The sequence below is a fragment of the Pangasianodon hypophthalmus genome, chromosome 15 (genome assembly GCF_027358585.1).
Source record: "Pangasianodon hypophthalmus isolate fPanHyp1 chromosome 15, fPanHyp1.pri, whole genome shotgun sequence".
Lineage (NCBI taxonomy): Eukaryota > Metazoa > Chordata > Actinopteri > Siluriformes > Pangasiidae > Pangasianodon > Pangasianodon hypophthalmus.
Window position 1 is genome coordinate 1,967,937 of NC_069724.1, and position 18,434 is coordinate 1,986,370.

The 18,434-nt window shown below is 38.2% G+C and overlaps 2 protein-coding genes across 2 annotated transcripts in view; one reads left to right on the forward strand and one right to left on the reverse strand.

Moving 5' to 3' along the window:
• Positions 1-400: 400 nt before the first annotated feature.
• On the reverse strand, positions 401-3,996 carry mrpl22 (mitochondrial ribosomal protein L22). Its single transcript, XM_026938808.3, has 7 exons — positions 3,890-3,996; positions 3,762-3,804; positions 3,192-3,318; positions 3,022-3,087; positions 2,048-2,125; positions 1,871-1,940; positions 401-676 (listed from the first exon to the last, which is right to left on the reverse strand). The coding sequence occupies exons 1-7, from the start codon at positions 3,915-3,917 to the stop codon at positions 468-470; spliced, it is 621 nt and encodes a 206-aa protein (XP_026794609.2). The 5' UTR covers positions 3,918-3,996; the 3' UTR covers positions 401-467.
• Positions 3,997-4,327: 331 nt separating this feature from the next.
• Positions 4,328-18,434, forward strand: part of gemin5 (gem (nuclear organelle) associated protein 5) — a 28,601-nt gene continuing 14,494 nt past the window's right edge. The window contains exons 1-13 of the mRNA XM_026938929.3: positions 4,328-4,607; positions 4,704-4,858; positions 6,065-6,246; positions 6,524-6,675; positions 6,784-6,882; positions 8,565-8,697; positions 9,690-9,852; positions 11,425-11,637; positions 13,411-13,496; positions 13,647-13,729; positions 16,599-16,726; positions 17,047-17,120; positions 18,246-18,427. Coding sequence (XP_026794730.3) covers positions 4,466-4,607; positions 4,704-4,858; positions 6,065-6,246; positions 6,524-6,675; positions 6,784-6,882; positions 8,565-8,697; positions 9,690-9,852; positions 11,425-11,637; positions 13,411-13,496; positions 13,647-13,729; positions 16,599-16,726; positions 17,047-17,120; positions 18,246-18,427 — 1,792 coding nt within the window. The 5' untranslated portion in view covers positions 4,328-4,465. The remainder of the gene's footprint in view (positions 4,608-4,703; positions 4,859-6,064; positions 6,247-6,523; positions 6,676-6,783; positions 6,883-8,564; positions 8,698-9,689; positions 9,853-11,424; positions 11,638-13,410; positions 13,497-13,646; positions 13,730-16,598; positions 16,727-17,046; positions 17,121-18,245; positions 18,428-18,434) is intronic.

Consider the following 18,434-nt stretch of genomic DNA (forward strand, 5'->3'; position numbering starts at 1 on the left):
TGGAAAATTTGTTGAGAACAGAGCCCAGGTTTAGAAATCAGCTGCTCTGCTGTCCACGTTTGAGAATGGAACAAGTCTAGTCGAGTTCAAACTAAAGGGCACATGGCAATATAAAATGGGAAAAAGTGCCATCAAATGGTTGCGGAAAAAGGCAGAGGCCATACTCATCATCCAGCTAATGAAGAATGTCATGGACTAAAATGTCACGAGTGGAAAATGTCATGCAGAGCAGCACTGCTCGGTCGAGGAAGGCCATGCAGAAGGTTCTGTGGTTCTTATGTTCTGCTTTACTGTCTCTCTCTCTCTCTCTCTCACACACACACACACACACACACACACACACACACACTGACACACACACACACGATCTAACTGTTCACAAAATGACCAAGAGCTCTCACACATTTTCAATAATTTTATTCCGGTACTATTTACACAAACAGAAGAGTTCTTGTAAGAGTATTAAGTTAGAGCGAGTAGATGATGGTCCGGTTCTTCAGCTCTTCTACGTACTCCTTGGCCTGGTCAAATGGCGTACTCTGCTCCACCGTGGGAGGCGTGCCCTCCACAAGCTTCACAAAGTAATGACAGTACACTTTGTCCATGATGCCGAACATGCCTCGGCCGTGGTAGCGGATGCGTTTAAGGTATTGGCCTTTACCCGCGAAAGACTCAGCTGTTGAGAACAGAACATAAACGTTAGCACTGCTGTGACTGTGATTACAAGGACAAGCTGATCTATATGGAACTCTCTTTCTCTAAAATGTCTGATAAATGAATATGATCAAATTATTTTAAAAACCTGGAGTATTGATATGATCAGAAGTAGGCTTGTTCGATATAGATTTTTTTTTTCCTGTTCGCAATTTCAATCATTTAGAACTAAAAAGAAGACAGGAAAATAATCAGTTCCAGCATTTCAGGTTTAAGGACAGTTGGGAAGGTGTGATAATATTACCAGCTGCGGAGTCGGGAACTGCTTATTGTTCAGACACAATCATGAAAAACTCAGCTGGATGATGGATTTTTAGGAGATTCTGCAGTAATGTGCAGTAAAAAAGAAACAGTACATTTTCAATATAATCCTTTTACAAATCGGTTGTCTAATATCCACATGGCTGACATTTCCTCTGTTGATCTGCTGTTTAAAGTGTTTGAAAGCGTCTGAGCGCTGATTGGCGCAGGAGAGGGGGGAAAAAAAACAGTGTTTTTAATCACTTTCTAATTATCGTCACCATTAACACTGCTTGTAAAGTGTGTGATTTGAAACTACAGTGTAAGACTACTTCATCTTTTTAGGTCAAAATAAACCAAACGTTTTCACTTTATTTTTCAACGCCAGCCATAATAAACATAGTAACTCATGTTACTACACTGTTAACATACACCGATAGATTTTATTTCACGTTAATGAACTCAAAACATTCTCCGTTTACCGTGAGAAAGCTTGTGAAATGAGGGGAAGGTGGCGGGGCTTCCTGGTGGAATTGGTTAATATCAGAGAGTTTAAAACATCTGCGTAAATCATTCCAGATTCGTATGTTGATTTGTTCAGCTCCCGTTTTATTCAGGAGAGAAGGACGTGGCGTATTTTTGCGTTACAGCTCGTACTAATGTGCTCGGATGTTAAACTGTGGAGCTCCAAAGCAAAATGCGTAAACGCTAGCAGCACGGGTCAAATAATATTATTGAAGTAAACGCCACTGGTTATGGTGGCTGTGTAATATCAAGTAGAGACGATAAAAAAAAAATTAAAAATTGTTATATCGCACAAGCCTACTTCTCTCAGATCTGAAAATGAATCTCCAGATTCTTTACATAAGCAGATTTCATTTATAAAAACAGGATTCTTCAAGACATGAACACTTACCGACATACAAATTGGATTTATATTCAACGTTGTGGTTCTTCACTGCCATTTCCTGGGCTTCCAAAAGGACCTGTTGTACAAAATCATACTTTAATCCAGGTCCAGCTGTTTAACCATGACATCCAGCTGGTGATCAGGCATGAAGACACAGGTACAGTTAAAAGATTCCACAGTTACCTCTTTTATGACTTTGGCTCCTTTCTTATCGTTAAACTCCAGCTGAGCCAGGGCCTGGTCGATGGTCATGCCTCTGATCTGTCCCAGGGAAGGAAACGCATCGTTAGCTCATGAACAACACAGTGAGCGTGTTAAAGCGTTGTCTCTTCACAATGATCAAAATAATGGAGCTACCAGTGAAGATGACAGCACTTTTCTGGAGTAAACCTTACGGAGGTCTTCTACACTTTAATGGGCAATACGTGCTGTCATGCACAATGAGAGGAAAGCAGGTAGATCTCAAGGTCAGCAACTCTACCAAGTCAGATTTCAATCTTCCTTTGAGTTCCTGGTCATCTTCTGTTAATTATATGAATTATATAAATTTCAAAAGATACCTTATAAAAACTATGCTTCATAATTTTGCCATTAAACAGATCATAATAGTTTCTTTGTTTCAGGGTTTTGTTTTGTTTTTTTCCCCCTAGTTGCAGCGTCACTCAGCCCCTTTTCCAATTTCCCTAGTTTCTGCAGAGGCAGTGGGTAATGTCGGAATAACGCTGCCCTTAAATCCTGTCGGAAATATCGCCATTACAAGGTGAGGGCACTTGAATGACACCACAATCTCATAATTACAACTCGTATTTGTCACTTTCCGAGTTGGAGGCGTGTGAATAACAGTCATGGTGGCCATGATGCCTACAGCAGACGGGGAGATTTTAAGTGGTAATTCTGCATGTTAACTGTTCAGGACAATTGTTTTTTTTTTTTACAGTTGGTGAAAAAGAAACTAAAAATAAAAAAAGCAGGACTTGTCTTCTCAAAGATGTCATAGCTCTAAATATTACAAACTGCTCCTTTAACAGCCAGATGCACAAACCCTGTTCTAACTCATCCATAAGGCTTTGGATAAAATCAAGCAAAATGCACAGGAGAAAATAAAAAGATAAATTTCAGATGTCCTGCAGTGTTCACTGTTGTTCAGTGTCTCTTACCAACTTAGCCAGGTACCACATCTTGTCTTTGCTGTACTTAATTTGACGTCTGCAATGATAAATCTCCTGAAAAAAATAATTCACAAACAGTGGTAAGATTAAAGAAAAAAATCATAAATCGAATCACTTTATAGCCAGTATTGACAGCAGAGCAAAAAGGTGTCACAGACGGCTGGTCTGCGGGGCTCATCCTTCTCCTGAGGCGGATATAAGATGCGATTCTTCCTCTCCCAGGTCTTGGTGTTTAACGCTGCGCTGGTGTGAAGACAGGACGTCTGGGAGAACGGCGTGAGAAACCTGGAGCACAAGAACATCATAAGACGCCATCATCTCACAGAAAAGAGGCTCAAGAAGAAGTTTATTCAAGTTCTACTGCTCCTCTCGAATGCATTTCTTCTTTTCTTTTAGGCACCATAACTGCCAGAATGGCTTGTTACACATTTCTACAGTGTACAGAAGTTATTATTATTATTATTATTAATTTGGAACAACAATCCAAACAAATACATTTAAATTGACTTAAAATGACATGAATCAATTTTTTATTTCTTATAGCTTAATTTTTATGTGATATAAAAATAAATCATAACCAAACAACATATCTATATTTAATTATATATAATCTCGAGACTGTCTTTGCTGTTTATTGACATTAACAACAGTTGCATCTTTGTCCTTGATGCCTGAACAACTTCTGTAGAATAGCCTAGCTATCTAAATTAGCTGCATTAGTTACACACCTTGAGGGAATTTGTCCAAACAAACGACTGAGTAGTGTAGCACCTGTGGAGAGAAAAACATCTGAATCACAAAATATTCTGACGCTAATAAAAAATATATATAAATATAAAACGCTAGTTTATTTTACCGCTCGCTGTCACACCGGAGGCCGCCATGTTGGAACAAAAATACAACCTTTTCCGGCAGTGTCGCAAAGTGACTAGCTTTCTTTAGCCACATGTATGAAAGATATTTTGACAAAAAATAATACTTTACAGTGTAACATTTCAAAGTTAACAAGTATTGTTGGTATTCTATTAGTACACTTTTTTGATCTTTAATATTCGTAAACATGAAATGTTAATGATATTTTATATAACTTATAAGCTGTACAAGAATTTTAGTTGTTGCGACACCTCTCATCGATAGACGACATTGTTGATGGAGACGCAAAGCGTATTATTTTGTTCCCACCCGCATTCCGATGCCTCACTCTGATTGGTTAATGGTGCATCCTTGTAATCTGATTGGACGCTGTTTACGGAACTATGGTGAATAGGAAGTTTTAGCCAATCCTTGGTTAGGAGGCGGGTTTTACAGAACACGGGTGGGCAAACAAGGAAGCAGCATGGGTGAATGAAAGGTGTAGTTGCTGCCTGGTAGCTGGAAGAGCTCTGTGTTGAACTTTTTTTTTTTTAATCGGTTTGTTTTCAGGACAATCGGGATGCACGAGAGGCTTCTTCCTGCGTCGCCTAACTGGTACTGCTCGCGCTGCAGCGACGTGAACAGCCGCGGCGTGTTGGGCTTCGGAGCTAAAAACACAGTTTTCCTGCTGCAGGTGAACGCAGCCTCAGCAGCCGTGCTCGGTAAGGAGCTTCCTCACTCTCAGCCTCGCCAAGTTCATGCCTGCTTCCATGCTTGTGGTCATGTTCTCATCACTGTTTCCATTTCTTCCCCCACAGGAGAACTCAGGGGTCACACCGAAAGAGTTTCTGGCTTCTCATTTTGCAGACATGATGGACAAGAAAACATCTGCGCCAGCAGTTCAGATGATAAAACAATCAAAATCTGGGACGTTGAGCAGAAGCTGGTGTTAGAGGAACATAATGTCCACCAGGTAGGAGCATCAAGTACAGGACATGAAGCTCTGTCTCATCCTGCCCTTGTGTATCATACACTATGTTATATTGTTATTATATTATATTATAAATGCACTTTATAAGGAATTTAGCTCATGTTGTTTTCATCTGTTTTTAATCATTGTCAGTTTTTAAACACAGGACCATCTGACGGACCTTCTCGAACCCAGCAGTGACTTTAAAACTTTGTCTTTTAGAGATTATTTGTTTGTCTTTTATAAGTCATGTAAGAAAGAGGAATAGTTGCGCTCAGATGAGAGAAATACATCCTCACGTGTGTGAAGCAAGAAGATGTTCAGAATCCAAGATGAAGGCTGTCCACACGCTGACTGAAAACCAGACCACAAACGTCTATCCGAATAGATATCTGTATTATTTTAAACTGTTTTAAGCATAGAGCAGAGATCAGTTTTTTCACTTTCTCCACTGTTCAAGTTTAAAATAATAAATATCTATTTTGATAGGTCTGGTTTTTTATTCAGTATGCAGAGATTAGACAGAGATTAGACAGTCTCTCTTGGTACTGTAGACACAAAAAAGAGAGTATGCATAGAAAAAAGAATACAAAGCATGTGTTTTGTAGATAGTTTATAATTTATCATTTCTGTGAGACTGTGATTCCAGTCAGATGCTCTCTGGGATGCATTTCTCCTTCCCCTGTAAAAATCGCGCTCCAGTTCTCTTTGCGGAACAGACAATTCCTTACTGCTCATGTTCTCTCCAGCCAATCCTCCCTCAATGTTTTCTCTTTTTTTTTCGAGTTTTCTGTACAAAATAGTGACAAAGTCCGATGATAGACAGCATTTATTTTTGTGACAAAGCAGGATTTGGGAATGAGGGAATGAGGGCTTCATCACAGATCTCTTCATATGAAACATCGTGTAACGTGTGAGCTTCGTCTGAGATGGATCCTGTAGAGTTTACAGTATAGTTATATCCAGGAAACGAATGATCACAAGTGATTAAAGTTATGTCGTGTGAAAGAGTCAGTGATTTAGAGATTTTTAGAATGTGCACTTGGCTTCTCCAGAATACCCATAATGCACTACACTGTTTGTATGGAGTAGAAAGTAGGGTGTCATTTTATACACCGTGAAACTTTTCTCTTATAAATTATGGTGGTATTGGAATTGCGTGTGTGTGTGTGTGTGTGTGTGTGTGTGTGTGTGTGTGTGTGTGTGTAGAACACCATCTCGGCCCTCCACTGGTCTCCGATGCAGAAAGCATTACTGGTGTCAGGAGATGAGAAAGGGGTTGTGGTGTGTCACTGGCTTGGCAGAGGAGACACTCGCAGCTTCTTCCCCGAACCCAGAACCATCTTCTGTCTGTCCTGCTCTCCACACACCGAGAACTACGTCGCTATTGGGTAAGACTTCATCCACGGGTGTGTGTGTGGGTCTGTTTTTTAATCCCTGTGATGTTTTCTAATGGACTTAGTTGGTTCTGGGTCCCAAAATAGAAACCAGTTAGAAATTTAAATAAAAGTCTTTTGGATCAGAGGTACTGAAGAACAAACGAATGAATGAATGAAGGAATACCATAGACACACACACACACACACAGGAGCAATCCATCCCGTTCGAGATGTTCCCATGGTTTCTTTGTCCCACGAGCTTCTGACGCTCATCTGTCTCCTCTCTAAGGTACAAGGATGGAATGATCGTACTGATAGACATCAGCAAGAAAGGAGATGTGATCCATCGTCTGCGAGGTCATGAAGAGGAGATCCACGCTCTCGCCTGGTGTCCCGATCCTCAAGAGGACACGCTGTACAGTCGACCTGAGGACAACGCTGGTATCATGTCTTCACAAAGCTTTCAGAAATGGATGATGTGAACATTTCAGCCAGATGTGTGAAGCTCTTCCTGGCCATTTCAGCCATGTTTGTTGTCCTTTTCTGCAGACGTGTCCAGCGGGCTAGCAGACGTCCAGCAGGGTGGTTACCTTGCTTCAGGTAGCCGGGATCAGACCGTTAGAATTTGGAGCACAACAAGAGGCAAAGGTCAGTTCATTTTATCTTGTTTTTTTACAGATGCAGATATTTATAATTTTCAGCTGTACAGGAAATGAAAACAATGAAAAATATGTCACAGTATAGTTTAACTGTTTAACCCTTTCATGCATAAATTATTTAAAGTTCAACAGTCAATGTTTTTCATTTATTACTAGTACAAATAATGTGGAAAATTATGTAGAAATTATTTTAAAAATAGTTCAAGCCATTTTCTCAGAGCAAGTGTTTTACTTTGTTGGCAAAAAAAAAAACACTTTGGAAATTTGTTTGTATTTGGATTGTGAGTCATTTTATAGACACGCCCCCAACGCCTCGTCACATCCTCATAAGTCGTTATAAGGACAATATGCGAGTGCGCTTGAAAGTGACGTCATGACAGTTCTTGCTAATGCTAACTTTACTTGAAATAGGGGCGGGTTCATTGAGTAAATAGATCAATCAAAACTTATTCAACTCCACCCATTTAACCATTAGAGACCTTTTTTCTAACTACTGCACCTTTAAAAACATATTCAGATTCTTTAGATTATTTTTTATTACTTACATCATTTGGTTCTTTTTACTTTTTCTAAATATCACTTTTATTAAAAATTAAAAGGATTGTGCTTGTGTAGGAATACCATTAGGGGAAAAAGGGGAAAACATAATACCTGGAAAAAAAATTCATCCAGTGTGTTTATAATAAAAAAGTTGTTAAAATTCAGGTCTAAAATAATTAACGTTGATGACCAAAATGACAGAAATAGCATTTCTGAACAAAATATAGTAGTATTTCTGCCATTTACAAAATGTATGTGGCTTAAGACCACTGCATGGCTTTAATTTAGGATTTTATGGAGAAAATTTGTAAAAATAAACCAGATACATTGAGCACAGCAAGTAGTCTTTAGAGAAACAGAAGTCAGGATAATGATTTAGTAAATCACAGTAATGGTCTGAAGTGAATTTGAGGTGTTTTACGGCTTATATTTCTCTAAAAACAGCCTTAAAGTGACTGTAGAAGTGTAGGACTCTGTGCATTAAAGGGTTAGGTTATTTTGGTATCGTCAACAGGATTGGATAAATTTAATTTACCCCAAATATCAGCTAAGACACGTTGAAGATATTTAGTTATTTAATTAATTTCTGTGAAAATCAGCTGAACTTGTCTTGTATGGCAGGCGATATGATGATATAATATCGATATCGTGATAAATTATGTCACTCTATATATATATATATATATATATATATATATATATATATATATATATGGATGTGGTGTTAAAAATTTGTATGCGATCTTAAAAATAGTAATATTTTTAAAATTCTTTTTCTCTTTCCTTCAGTTTTAAGTAAATTAATTATATATATTTTTTAAAAATAAAAATGTTTATTTTTAAATATAAAAGCTTCAAATTAATTTATTATGAGTTGGTTTATTGCTAATAACACATTTAGGAGTTATGAGTTTAATTAGTTTACTATTTATAACTGTATTATTATGTATATTATTAGTTTTAGAGCAAATCCTATATATCATGACTTTTCATGTTTAAAGTATTTTGCACATTTAATCCTAAAAATGAATAATTTTTTGTGTTCCTCCATTCATACCACTATAACACCAAATAGCTATAAAGCTATACATATTTCATCGTACCGTTGTATCAATACTACCTGTATTGTAGGTGTTATGACCCTGAAGCTGCCGTTTTTGAAGAGGCGAGGCGCAGGAGTGGACCCCGGGGTGAAGGAGAGACTCTGGCTCACGGTGCACTGGCCTAAAGGAAGACCTTCGCAAGTCGTGTCCAGCTGCTTTGGGTCAGGACTTTTTGATTTTAAGATGTTTATCATGGTGTTTAAAGAGCATCATTAACAGTGTTCGTAAAGCAAATACCTGTATACACAGTATAACTCGTTTAAAAGTAAGAAGTGCTGCTTTGTTTACTGCCGATGCTGTGAGCGGCCATTTTGATTTGATGTCACTTGCTGAACTCGGAGGAATTCAGAGTTGAGGAGACCGTCATGAGTTCCTGAGAAGGAATTCTGAGTTTTCTTTTTGTTTTTTATTGTTTTGTTTTTTGTTTTGTTTTGTTTCTGGTCGGAAGTCAGGAATTACGAGTTATGACCTTTAATTGAATGCAGCATCATTCCCAAAAAAAAAAAAAAAAAGTCCAAAATGGCGGTTAACATACTCATTACACAAACCCAAAATTAATTTTGAGCTAAATGAAATCTGAACCATTTAATAAAATGTACTGAAAATAGTTTTGTGGGTTTATGAAGGTTTATTATGTTTAATTCTACCATTTAAATAGAATTTGAAATGTAAACGCTTGAATCCTTTAACTGAGAACCTGAGCAAATCTATAAATAATATTAAAAGTGCTGATCCTACTGTTTCATGTTTGCTACATTACAAAACATATAACATTATTCTACATACGCTAGCTATGTACAGCTGAAGTTAGAACATTAGTGGACATTAAATATGATGTTAAATATGATGTTTATCTCCACCATTTTGCGAATTTTACTTTGAATCATCAAAGATCCAGAAGAAAGGGGATTGGTTAAGAGTGATAGCTGTGAGACCATGCATCTTATTCCTGTCCACAAAGTCTCAAAATTCAGGTTTGCTTACGAGCAGCTTCACGCTCGCTAATAGCTTTGTGTTCTCGTGATTAAAAGCGCCTCATGCTGTCTGTTAATACGCAAGCTCGCTTGTTCTGTGAGCTCAAGTTGCCCATTCTCACACTCTAATTAATGAATGTATGACTCTTATTTTGCCGTGTGTGTGTGTGTGTGTTTAGTGGAGAGCTGGTGGTTTGGGACCTCACAAAATCAGGCAAACAGAAGTGGACTCTGCTGGGCAGCTCATCAGACGGTCAGAACCACAGCCGCATCGTCTTCAACATGAGCTCAGTGTGTGTGGGGGACAGAGAGCTTCTCATCAGCACATCCATGGACCGAGACGTGAGATTCGCTATTCACTATCCGTAATGTGATGGTTCATTAGCTCGAGAATCCTCTCATGTACAATGAATGAGGAGAAATGGGTTTATAATGTGTTTTAATGTAACTTCAGTTCATTATCATGGAGGAAACTCACACAAACTGTTTCATTCAAAACTCAGTTCTTTTTACAGAATGGGGATGTGCTGGTGTGTGTGTGTGTGTGTGTGTGTGTGTGTGTGTGTGTGTGTGTGTGTGAGAGAGAGCGAGATTAAATGAGTTGGCAAACTTGCAGCACTACAAAAGTTACTGTTCGGGATGTTGATTAGATTCTGAAGATTTTATCTTGAAATTAGGAAAGTGGAGAGAGCTGATCAAATAATGAGCCTCATTTATCAAACTGGATACGAAAGGATGTATTCATAAATCATTTACACAAGAAGTACGCATGGTATTCATGAAAATTTCATAATTTTGGGAAAAACCGTTCGTATCCTGCTCGTGCTCCTGAGTGTGTGTGAATTTACGCATGAGAACACTAACGTAAACCTCGATTGATCGACTTTAAATCACACAAATCGCTAGAATTACTTCACTTTTATATACACGGGTTATGTAAATGATGTTTAAATAACTTGTGTAGTTTTAGTTAAACACACAAATTTAATGAAACTTTTCTGAAATCCAGTCATTTCATATTAATGGCTTTAACTACAGAAATATCAAATACAAAAAGACTCTGGTAAATATTATATTTTTTTATTGGCATATACATGAGTGAAAATAACTTTCACTCCTAAATTTTGAGAAAGTCTATTTACGCTATGTGAGCTTTACCTTATATGGAGTTTTGTGGGTGTCACCAAATGCAAATCAGCTGATAATTAACGGAGGATCAGAATTCATCAAGAGTATGAAGAAAATCTGTGACGTTTGTAAAGCCAGTGGAAATTTTTAGTCCGGTTTATCTTATGCAAACATTTACATACAACTTGATTGATTAATGAGGCCCGATATCTGTACAATTTGCAAATATAATTAAGCATTACTTGTTTTATTCTCTACTGTAATATACACTCACCGACCACTTTATTAGGAACACCTGTGCACCTTGTCATTCATGCCATTACATTTTGCATAAAATCATGCAAGAGCTTAAGTTAATGTTCACATCAGACAGAATGGGGGGAAAAGTTTGATCTTGGTCCCGTGACCCGGACCGTGCTAGACGGACCCGTTTGAGTATTTCAGAAACTGTTGAAAGCTCCTGGGATTTTCACACAAAACAGTGTTGGTGCAGAAAAAATCCAATTTGTGTACAGAAACACCTTGTTGATAAGAGAGGTAAAAGAAGAATGGCCAGATTGGATGGAGCTGACGAAAAGGCTATGGTAGTAGGTCAAATAACCACTTTTTACAAACGGGACGAGCTGAAAAGCATCACAACACGTCAAAACCTGAGGCAGACAAAGCTTATATCATTTAGACTTACTAACAGACGTACACAATCACCTGTATGACTGAAAACTGTTGATTTAGTGAGTTAAGATGTGAGATTTTCAGTCGCATTGTGTTTGTTTCTGCTGTGTCCAGATTAAATGTTGGGATCTGGACACTCTGGAGTGCTGCTGGACTTTACCCACCATGGGAGGCTTCATTTACTCTCTCAGCTTCTCTCCGGTGGCCACGGGCTGCCTGGCGCTGGGGGTCGGCGACAGCATGATCCGCGTGTGGAACACTCTGTCCATCCAGAACCCGTACGAAACCAAGACGTTCTGGCAGGGGATCAAGTCCAAAGTCACCGCTGTAAGTCACAGAAGGTGGTCACATGATTGTGTTCACAAATCCATCTTAAAAGAACACGCTCATGGTGATGGAGTAACGAAAGTGTGTGAAGTGAAGTGAAGTGTGGCCAAGTATGGTGACCCATACTCGGAATTTGTGCTCTGTACACACACAGTAGTGAACACACACACACACACACACACACACACACACACCCGGAGCAGTGGGCAGCCTTTGTGTAATCCACACATAACACTATTAGTGAAAAATTGATGAGAGGAAGAGCTACAAAGATAAAAATACGGCCAAAATGCATTCATATCCAAAGAGAAAGCTAACAACTTGCGTAGTTAGCTAAGATCGTTGGTTTAGGTAATGAGTTTTTAATGACACTCTGTTCCAGGCCTGAATACATCTGTCCAAAAGTCTGAGAGCACTGCTGAAAATTTTGCATTCTTTTCTGATTTATTACAAAATGTTTCACTACAAATTATATCATCAGCACCAACTTGACTGAAAAGCAGAATCTTAGAAACAGCTGAATGAAATTCTGAGTTTCTTTTCAGTATTTTGCTTTAATCTCAGCATGCGCTCGAGCCATCACACACTCCACAAGTTTGTGTAAAACGTGATGACCCGTGTCGGATCAAATCCATCGGAGCGTCGTCTTTAATAGAAGAGATAAGACCCGAGGAAAATGTGATGTTTTGTACAAAGCAGTTAATATGATCAATATTACAAATTTGCTTCGATTTAAATAGTGACCTAGAAATAGTGCAGAATCTTAAAATATACAAGATATTGAACATTTCCTTTCTTTGGTTTATGTTTTTCAAAATTCTAAAACTTTTTTTCTTTCAAATGTTTTAAGGACTCCACTGTATATTAGAAACAATATGGTTGGTATTGAATTGTATGCTACAAGTCTAGTCACCAGTTTTTAATTTAGAAATAAAATGGGGGAAAAAAAACACAAACATTTCGCCCCTTTCTCCCCTGATGTGATTGAATCATGTTGGTATTTTGAAATGCAAAAACAGACTATGTTTATAGAGTTTATAGCAAAGTGGTAGAATCATTTTGTATGGAAGAGGTGTTAGGCCAAACTTCAGCTATATTTCTAGTATTTTTAAGATATTTATATATTTATGAATGTTGTACATTTGAATTCTATACACAGTGTGTTAAATAAAATTCTTATTTTCCTGTAGTGTATTCAAATCTCAGAATTAGAGATGTATAAGATACAGAACATAAACGCTTTATTTGTTCGATCACTCTGAAAGTATCTACTTTTCCCTGGGAATCTAGGAAGCTTCCCCTTCTGCGTAATTTACATGAAATCTGAATTTTTGAGATTTGTATTTAGGGTTCTGAGTTTCTTTCTTTCGTTCTTTCGTTCTTTTCTTCTTTTTTTTTTTTTTTACCCCTCAAATCTTACGCCTAGCAAGATCAAAACAAATAAAAAAAATGGTACAAAATATATAGTTATTAAATACACCACAAGAAAAAAACACAATTTATTTTAATGTGACATGCGTCTATAATTCAAATACGTAAAATTTATATTCAAATACTTTTGTCAGCTTCCCAGCAGATCATTTTGAGAAATTGCTCATTGTTTTATTCACTGAATTAAATAAACTAACTCAAAAAACTGAATAAAAGTCTGTTTGATTCTAGCGTTAGGAAAATGGTGCAACTTGGCAAAGATTTCTTTCACGCTTGGACCTCAGCCATTGATCACTTTCACTTGAAAATTGATTATCAGTCTTTATTCATGTCTGTTCACAGCTGGCATGGCATCCAGTGAAGGAGGGATCTTTAGCTTTCGGCACAGACGATGGAAAAGTAGGGATCTATGAAGTTTATTCCAACAAGTAAGATCATACGCATGTTTGTCTTTAAATCTTTAACACATCCAACATATTATGACTAGAAGTTCTTGTGAGGATTTTGACTGTGTGTGTGTGTGTGTGTGTGTGTGTGTGTGTGTGTGTGTGTGTGTGTGTGTGTGTGTGTGTGTGTAGGCCTCCACAGATCTCCAGCACGTACCACCGTAGAACGGTCTACTCTCTGGACTGGGGTCCTCCAGTACCACCTCTGTCATTCGGTGAGTCTCTTTTTAGCACATGAATGAGTTCATCCATAACCCACCCTCCCCAAGCTGGCAAATATTGAAATAGCAGCGACGCCAAGAATCATCTGTCACAAAGCAGCGGCACCTGGAGCATCATTCATGCGCACGCCATAATTGAGAGAGATTATGTACAACCCCATTCCCTTATGGGTGTTTTGCTGGGAAATCGAGGAGCAGAAACTTCATTTGAAGCCCGGCTGCGGCCGTGTACCGCTTATCACTTTATTTATCATCGGGCCGGAGGACGGAGGAGATAATTGCTTTTGTTTTGAGAGAGAGAGAGAGAGAGAGAGATGCTGATGCAGTGACAAAAGCAATGATTGGTTTTGTGTATGCTAATTTGTTTACTGTCTGACTGCTTGGTATTAATGCAGTAGACTCTTCAGCATTTTCACTCGCACATCCGGGTTTCTCACAGGACTCTTTATCCAGGCGAAAACTGAAATGTATGAGTCTGAGTGCGTGCGTGAGGGGACACAGAAGATACGTTTCCATTCAACTTCTTATCAACGTTTCAAAGTCTGCAACAGAAGATGCAAATTCGGATGAACCTCACCAGAGATCCAAAAAACACTTTTACACTCACAAAGTCACTGACTACTTTAACATGCACTTCAGTATTCTGATATTAATCAGAATTTGGCAATATTCGAATTAGCATTGAGTCATTGTCAATGCCACATTGTAAACGCCACAATCTGATTGCCCGATTCTGATTAAGACAGTATTCTGATTCCCTGTTTTAATCGGGAATTTAATGCATGGGAACACCTTATTCAGAAAATGCACTGAAAGGAGATATATGCACATGCTCGATCTGCAAGGAATTGTGGGTGCTAACAGATGCTTAGCTTAACAGATGCTTACCTGAGCCTTTCCATTTCGAGGCAGTGTTGTCAGGCATTTTTGATGGTGAGAAGTGTTAGTCCTAATTAAATTAGTGTGGAGAAAGTAGTAATAAAACTAATAACTGAGTATACTCCATAACCAATGGCAGCATCTTAAATCTTCTGGGAAATAACAGTGAGAAGGAAAAGTGCATGTGTACATCGGCAAACGTACACAAACCACATACACAGGAATATTCCGATGTCTGTACGCATATAAACATCGTATTCGGAATATGGCTGCACCCCGAATACAGACCTTAAACGGAATTTGTTGTGCATGTAAACGTAGTCATTGTGTATTCTGAGAACTTTCTGAAACCTCAAATCTCTGTACTGATGCTTTTAATTAGTGCTGGTGATTCATTTGAACAAGTTCGTTCCAGTAAAATGAATCACTTGATCCAAACTGGATCAAAGTTTTGCACATGACAGTACAAGTTATGGTGTTAAGGCAGTTCAGATACACTGCGAATAAACAGCTCGGCTCAATGCGCTGTATTTCACGCTGATATTTTCTGTCTCCTTCGTAAGTTTGATGTGTTTTGATTTCTAGAGGTGTAACAGTAATCATTTGCTAAGCATATCCTGTTTGTTCATGTTGTTCAGCAAATGCTGCTGGGATTCCGTCCTTAAAAAAAAAAAAGAAATATTAGGCTCGATAGGTTGATTATGGGCTGCAGTGTTCATTAAGGGTTTTTAATTTATTTAATTTGGGTTAACTTCATTCACAATGGAAAATGGTTAGCAGTGTGTACCAAGTTCACTCTGCCTGCGTGCCTTGTCTGGAAAAAAATATATGTAGTATATATGAAATTAAGAATTAAATATGTTTCATTCAAGTATTTTCATGGTGCAGGAATACCCTCAGGAACCAGGAGGCTTATTTCACAGCAACGTGCTGCTTCCTCACATGTTGTAGCACTGGTGTTGTGGTGTTCATGTATGATCACATGACTCATTTCATCTCATCACAACTGGATGATGAAATAATTCTGCTAAACAACAGGGCTAATTGATTCTTGCTAATTGACATTGACAGGATTACATGAAGAGTCAACTAGTTGTCTTTTCCATCATTAAAGCAAGAACTGATTCGCTGTTTTTGAGCATTTATATTAGTGCAGTTGATAGTAAACAACAACAAAGTGTGTGTCACTATGCTACACTGTTATCAATAACCTAATGTACAAAATAATAATTCTGAACATCATACTGCATCATCATTAAAGACATACCAATTCTTATAAAAAGCACTCGGACTCCTCTGAAATCATAAAGAACTGATTCTGAAACTGAGAGCGCGCAGCAAGGAAGCTCATGTCCATCATCAGAGCTCTTTATAGCACAATGATCGGCTTTTCTTTAGATGGAAGGTGCTATGACTAGAGGAGGATGTTTTTCCAGGTTAATAATGACCCAGGAGTTGAACTGCCACGAGCGAACATGGTCTTTCACACAGCACTGGTCATGATGGAATTCAGTTTGACACAGCACAATGATTTTATTTAAGTTTGATTTAGGTGTAAGAGGACAACAAAAATAACTGCTAGAGCAGGTTTCAGACTACATGCCATGTCTGAAAGTGTTTCTTCAGGTACACAAAGGAATAAGAATACTCTTCTAATCTAATCTAATCTCAGTTATTGTATCCAAAAGCAGCACAAATATATTTAGAAGCGGAAGAAACGTTCACTGGGAACTGATTTCAGTACGAGATGACGCAGAGAACGTGCGATTAGAACTGTTTCGAAACCTCTGCTATGAGAATAAGGGTTGAGATTGAAATCTCGCGTGTTTCTGCCATCTTTACACTTAAATTGCACCAAACAAAATATTCAACAGTAGTTTTTTTCTTCTTTTTTTATAATTTCTACCAGTTCTAGTTTTTCACAGGCTTGTATGAACAGATGAATGGAAACGTCAATAGCTCATATGTGCATTCTCATGTACAGGAGAGAGACCCGACTACACGCTGTACAGTTGTGCAGGAGAGGGCGTGATCTTTCAGCATGACCCGTGGAAGCTGTCAGACGAGGCCAGCAACATCGATAAACTCATCCGTGACTCTAACAACATTAAAGTAAGCTGTTCACATGCACAAACCTGAGGTGGTTTATTAATTATATAATTATAAATCTATAATTATGAGTGTAGCTACAATGGCGCACCTAATCGAGCAACTCCCAAACAGGCTAGAAAATGAGCTTTACAGCTGTTAAACATTTTTTTAAATAATTAAAAAGAATACATTGAAAGATTTCTGATTCCACTAAAAAAAAAAAAAAAAAGCAGTTTAGAAACAGCACAGTTAAGATTGTTATTCATTCAGTGTTTTAATTTTTCGTGTATATGGCTGATTGTGTATTTGCTCATTTCTAAAGTGTGGTCTTTTGTCTGCAGCACAAACTCCCTCCTCACACAGACCTGAGCTGGAAGCCAGACGGGAAAGTCTTGGCTATCGGAAATGAAGACGGGTGAGTGGTTTCCAAGCCGCGCTTTTACAGTAGCTTATATTAAAAGATATTTTCTGATTTTTAGAAGTGTTCCTAAACTACTCAGGCCTGGACGAATGTTAAATCCATTAGCTAGGAAGTGAAACCCCAGTTACTGTGCTTTGGTTTCCCAGAAACTCACTTAACTAGGTGAAAAACTGGCATTGCACTGGCATTATTCCAGCCTGGCTGGCGTCTGTAGTTTCTCAAGGTGACTGCATGTAGTTAGCAGCAGTGTTATATCCCACCTGTGTGCTAAACTTTATTTTGCTCAGTGTATTTTCATCAGTGTTTTCACAAACCTGCATGTTCCTGATTCTGAAAAGATCATAAGTCATCTACGGATGCTAATTAATCCTCCTAGTAAAAATCGATACATGAATGTAGCGCAGAAAAGATCGCATAACTCGCGCTATGGTTATCGAGGAACGTCACACCACGTGACTCTCATTAAATTTAATCCTGACTGTATATCAGATGAAAATTTAGTTTTTGCGAAAGTCAATACAGAGGGTGGTTTTTCTCTTTTTATGGCTGTTGGACCTGCTTGTCTGCAAATATAACCTGCAGATAATCAGAGTATTATAATTCAAAGTATTACGATACTCTAAATAATTACATTGCCCATGGAATGGATCTGGCAAGTTTCTTAAATGGATCTGGCAAGTTTCTTAAATGCTCCGCCCACATCCAGAAATTAGATTCTCAGCTCTGCATCCTTTTTTTTTTTTTTTTTTTTTTTTTTGCATTTTAAGAAAATCAGCTAATTAGATGAGCTCGATTGGAAACATGAAGATTTGTTGATTTTAATTGAAATTACAATTCACTGAACAGACAGCAGGGGGCGACATAAAGCGCTGCCTGACTAACAACAAGCAATTTGTAAATGAAATAATATTAGTTAAAGCCAAATGTATATGAAATGAATGTTATGTAGGGGAAACTTAAGAATTTTTACTTGATTTTGAATAATTTGGAGCTGTATCTCGCTACGTTCGCATTGTACTGACCCTCATGGTTAAATTGCATAGGAAAAAATGTCAGACGTTTTGAATGCAGTAGCTGATTTAATCCACACAAACACAAAGCTGTTGCTTTTGTTTGCAGCTCTATAGAAGTGTACAAGGCGCCGAGTCTGAAGCTTCTGTGCACCATACAGCAGCACCATAAAATCATCAACACACTGTGCTGGCACCATCAGCACTCCACGCAGCCTGAGCTGCACTTCCTGCTCGCCTCTGGCTCCAGCAACGCCCTCGTGTATGTCCACGACCTGCGCAGCGCTATCGGTGAGCA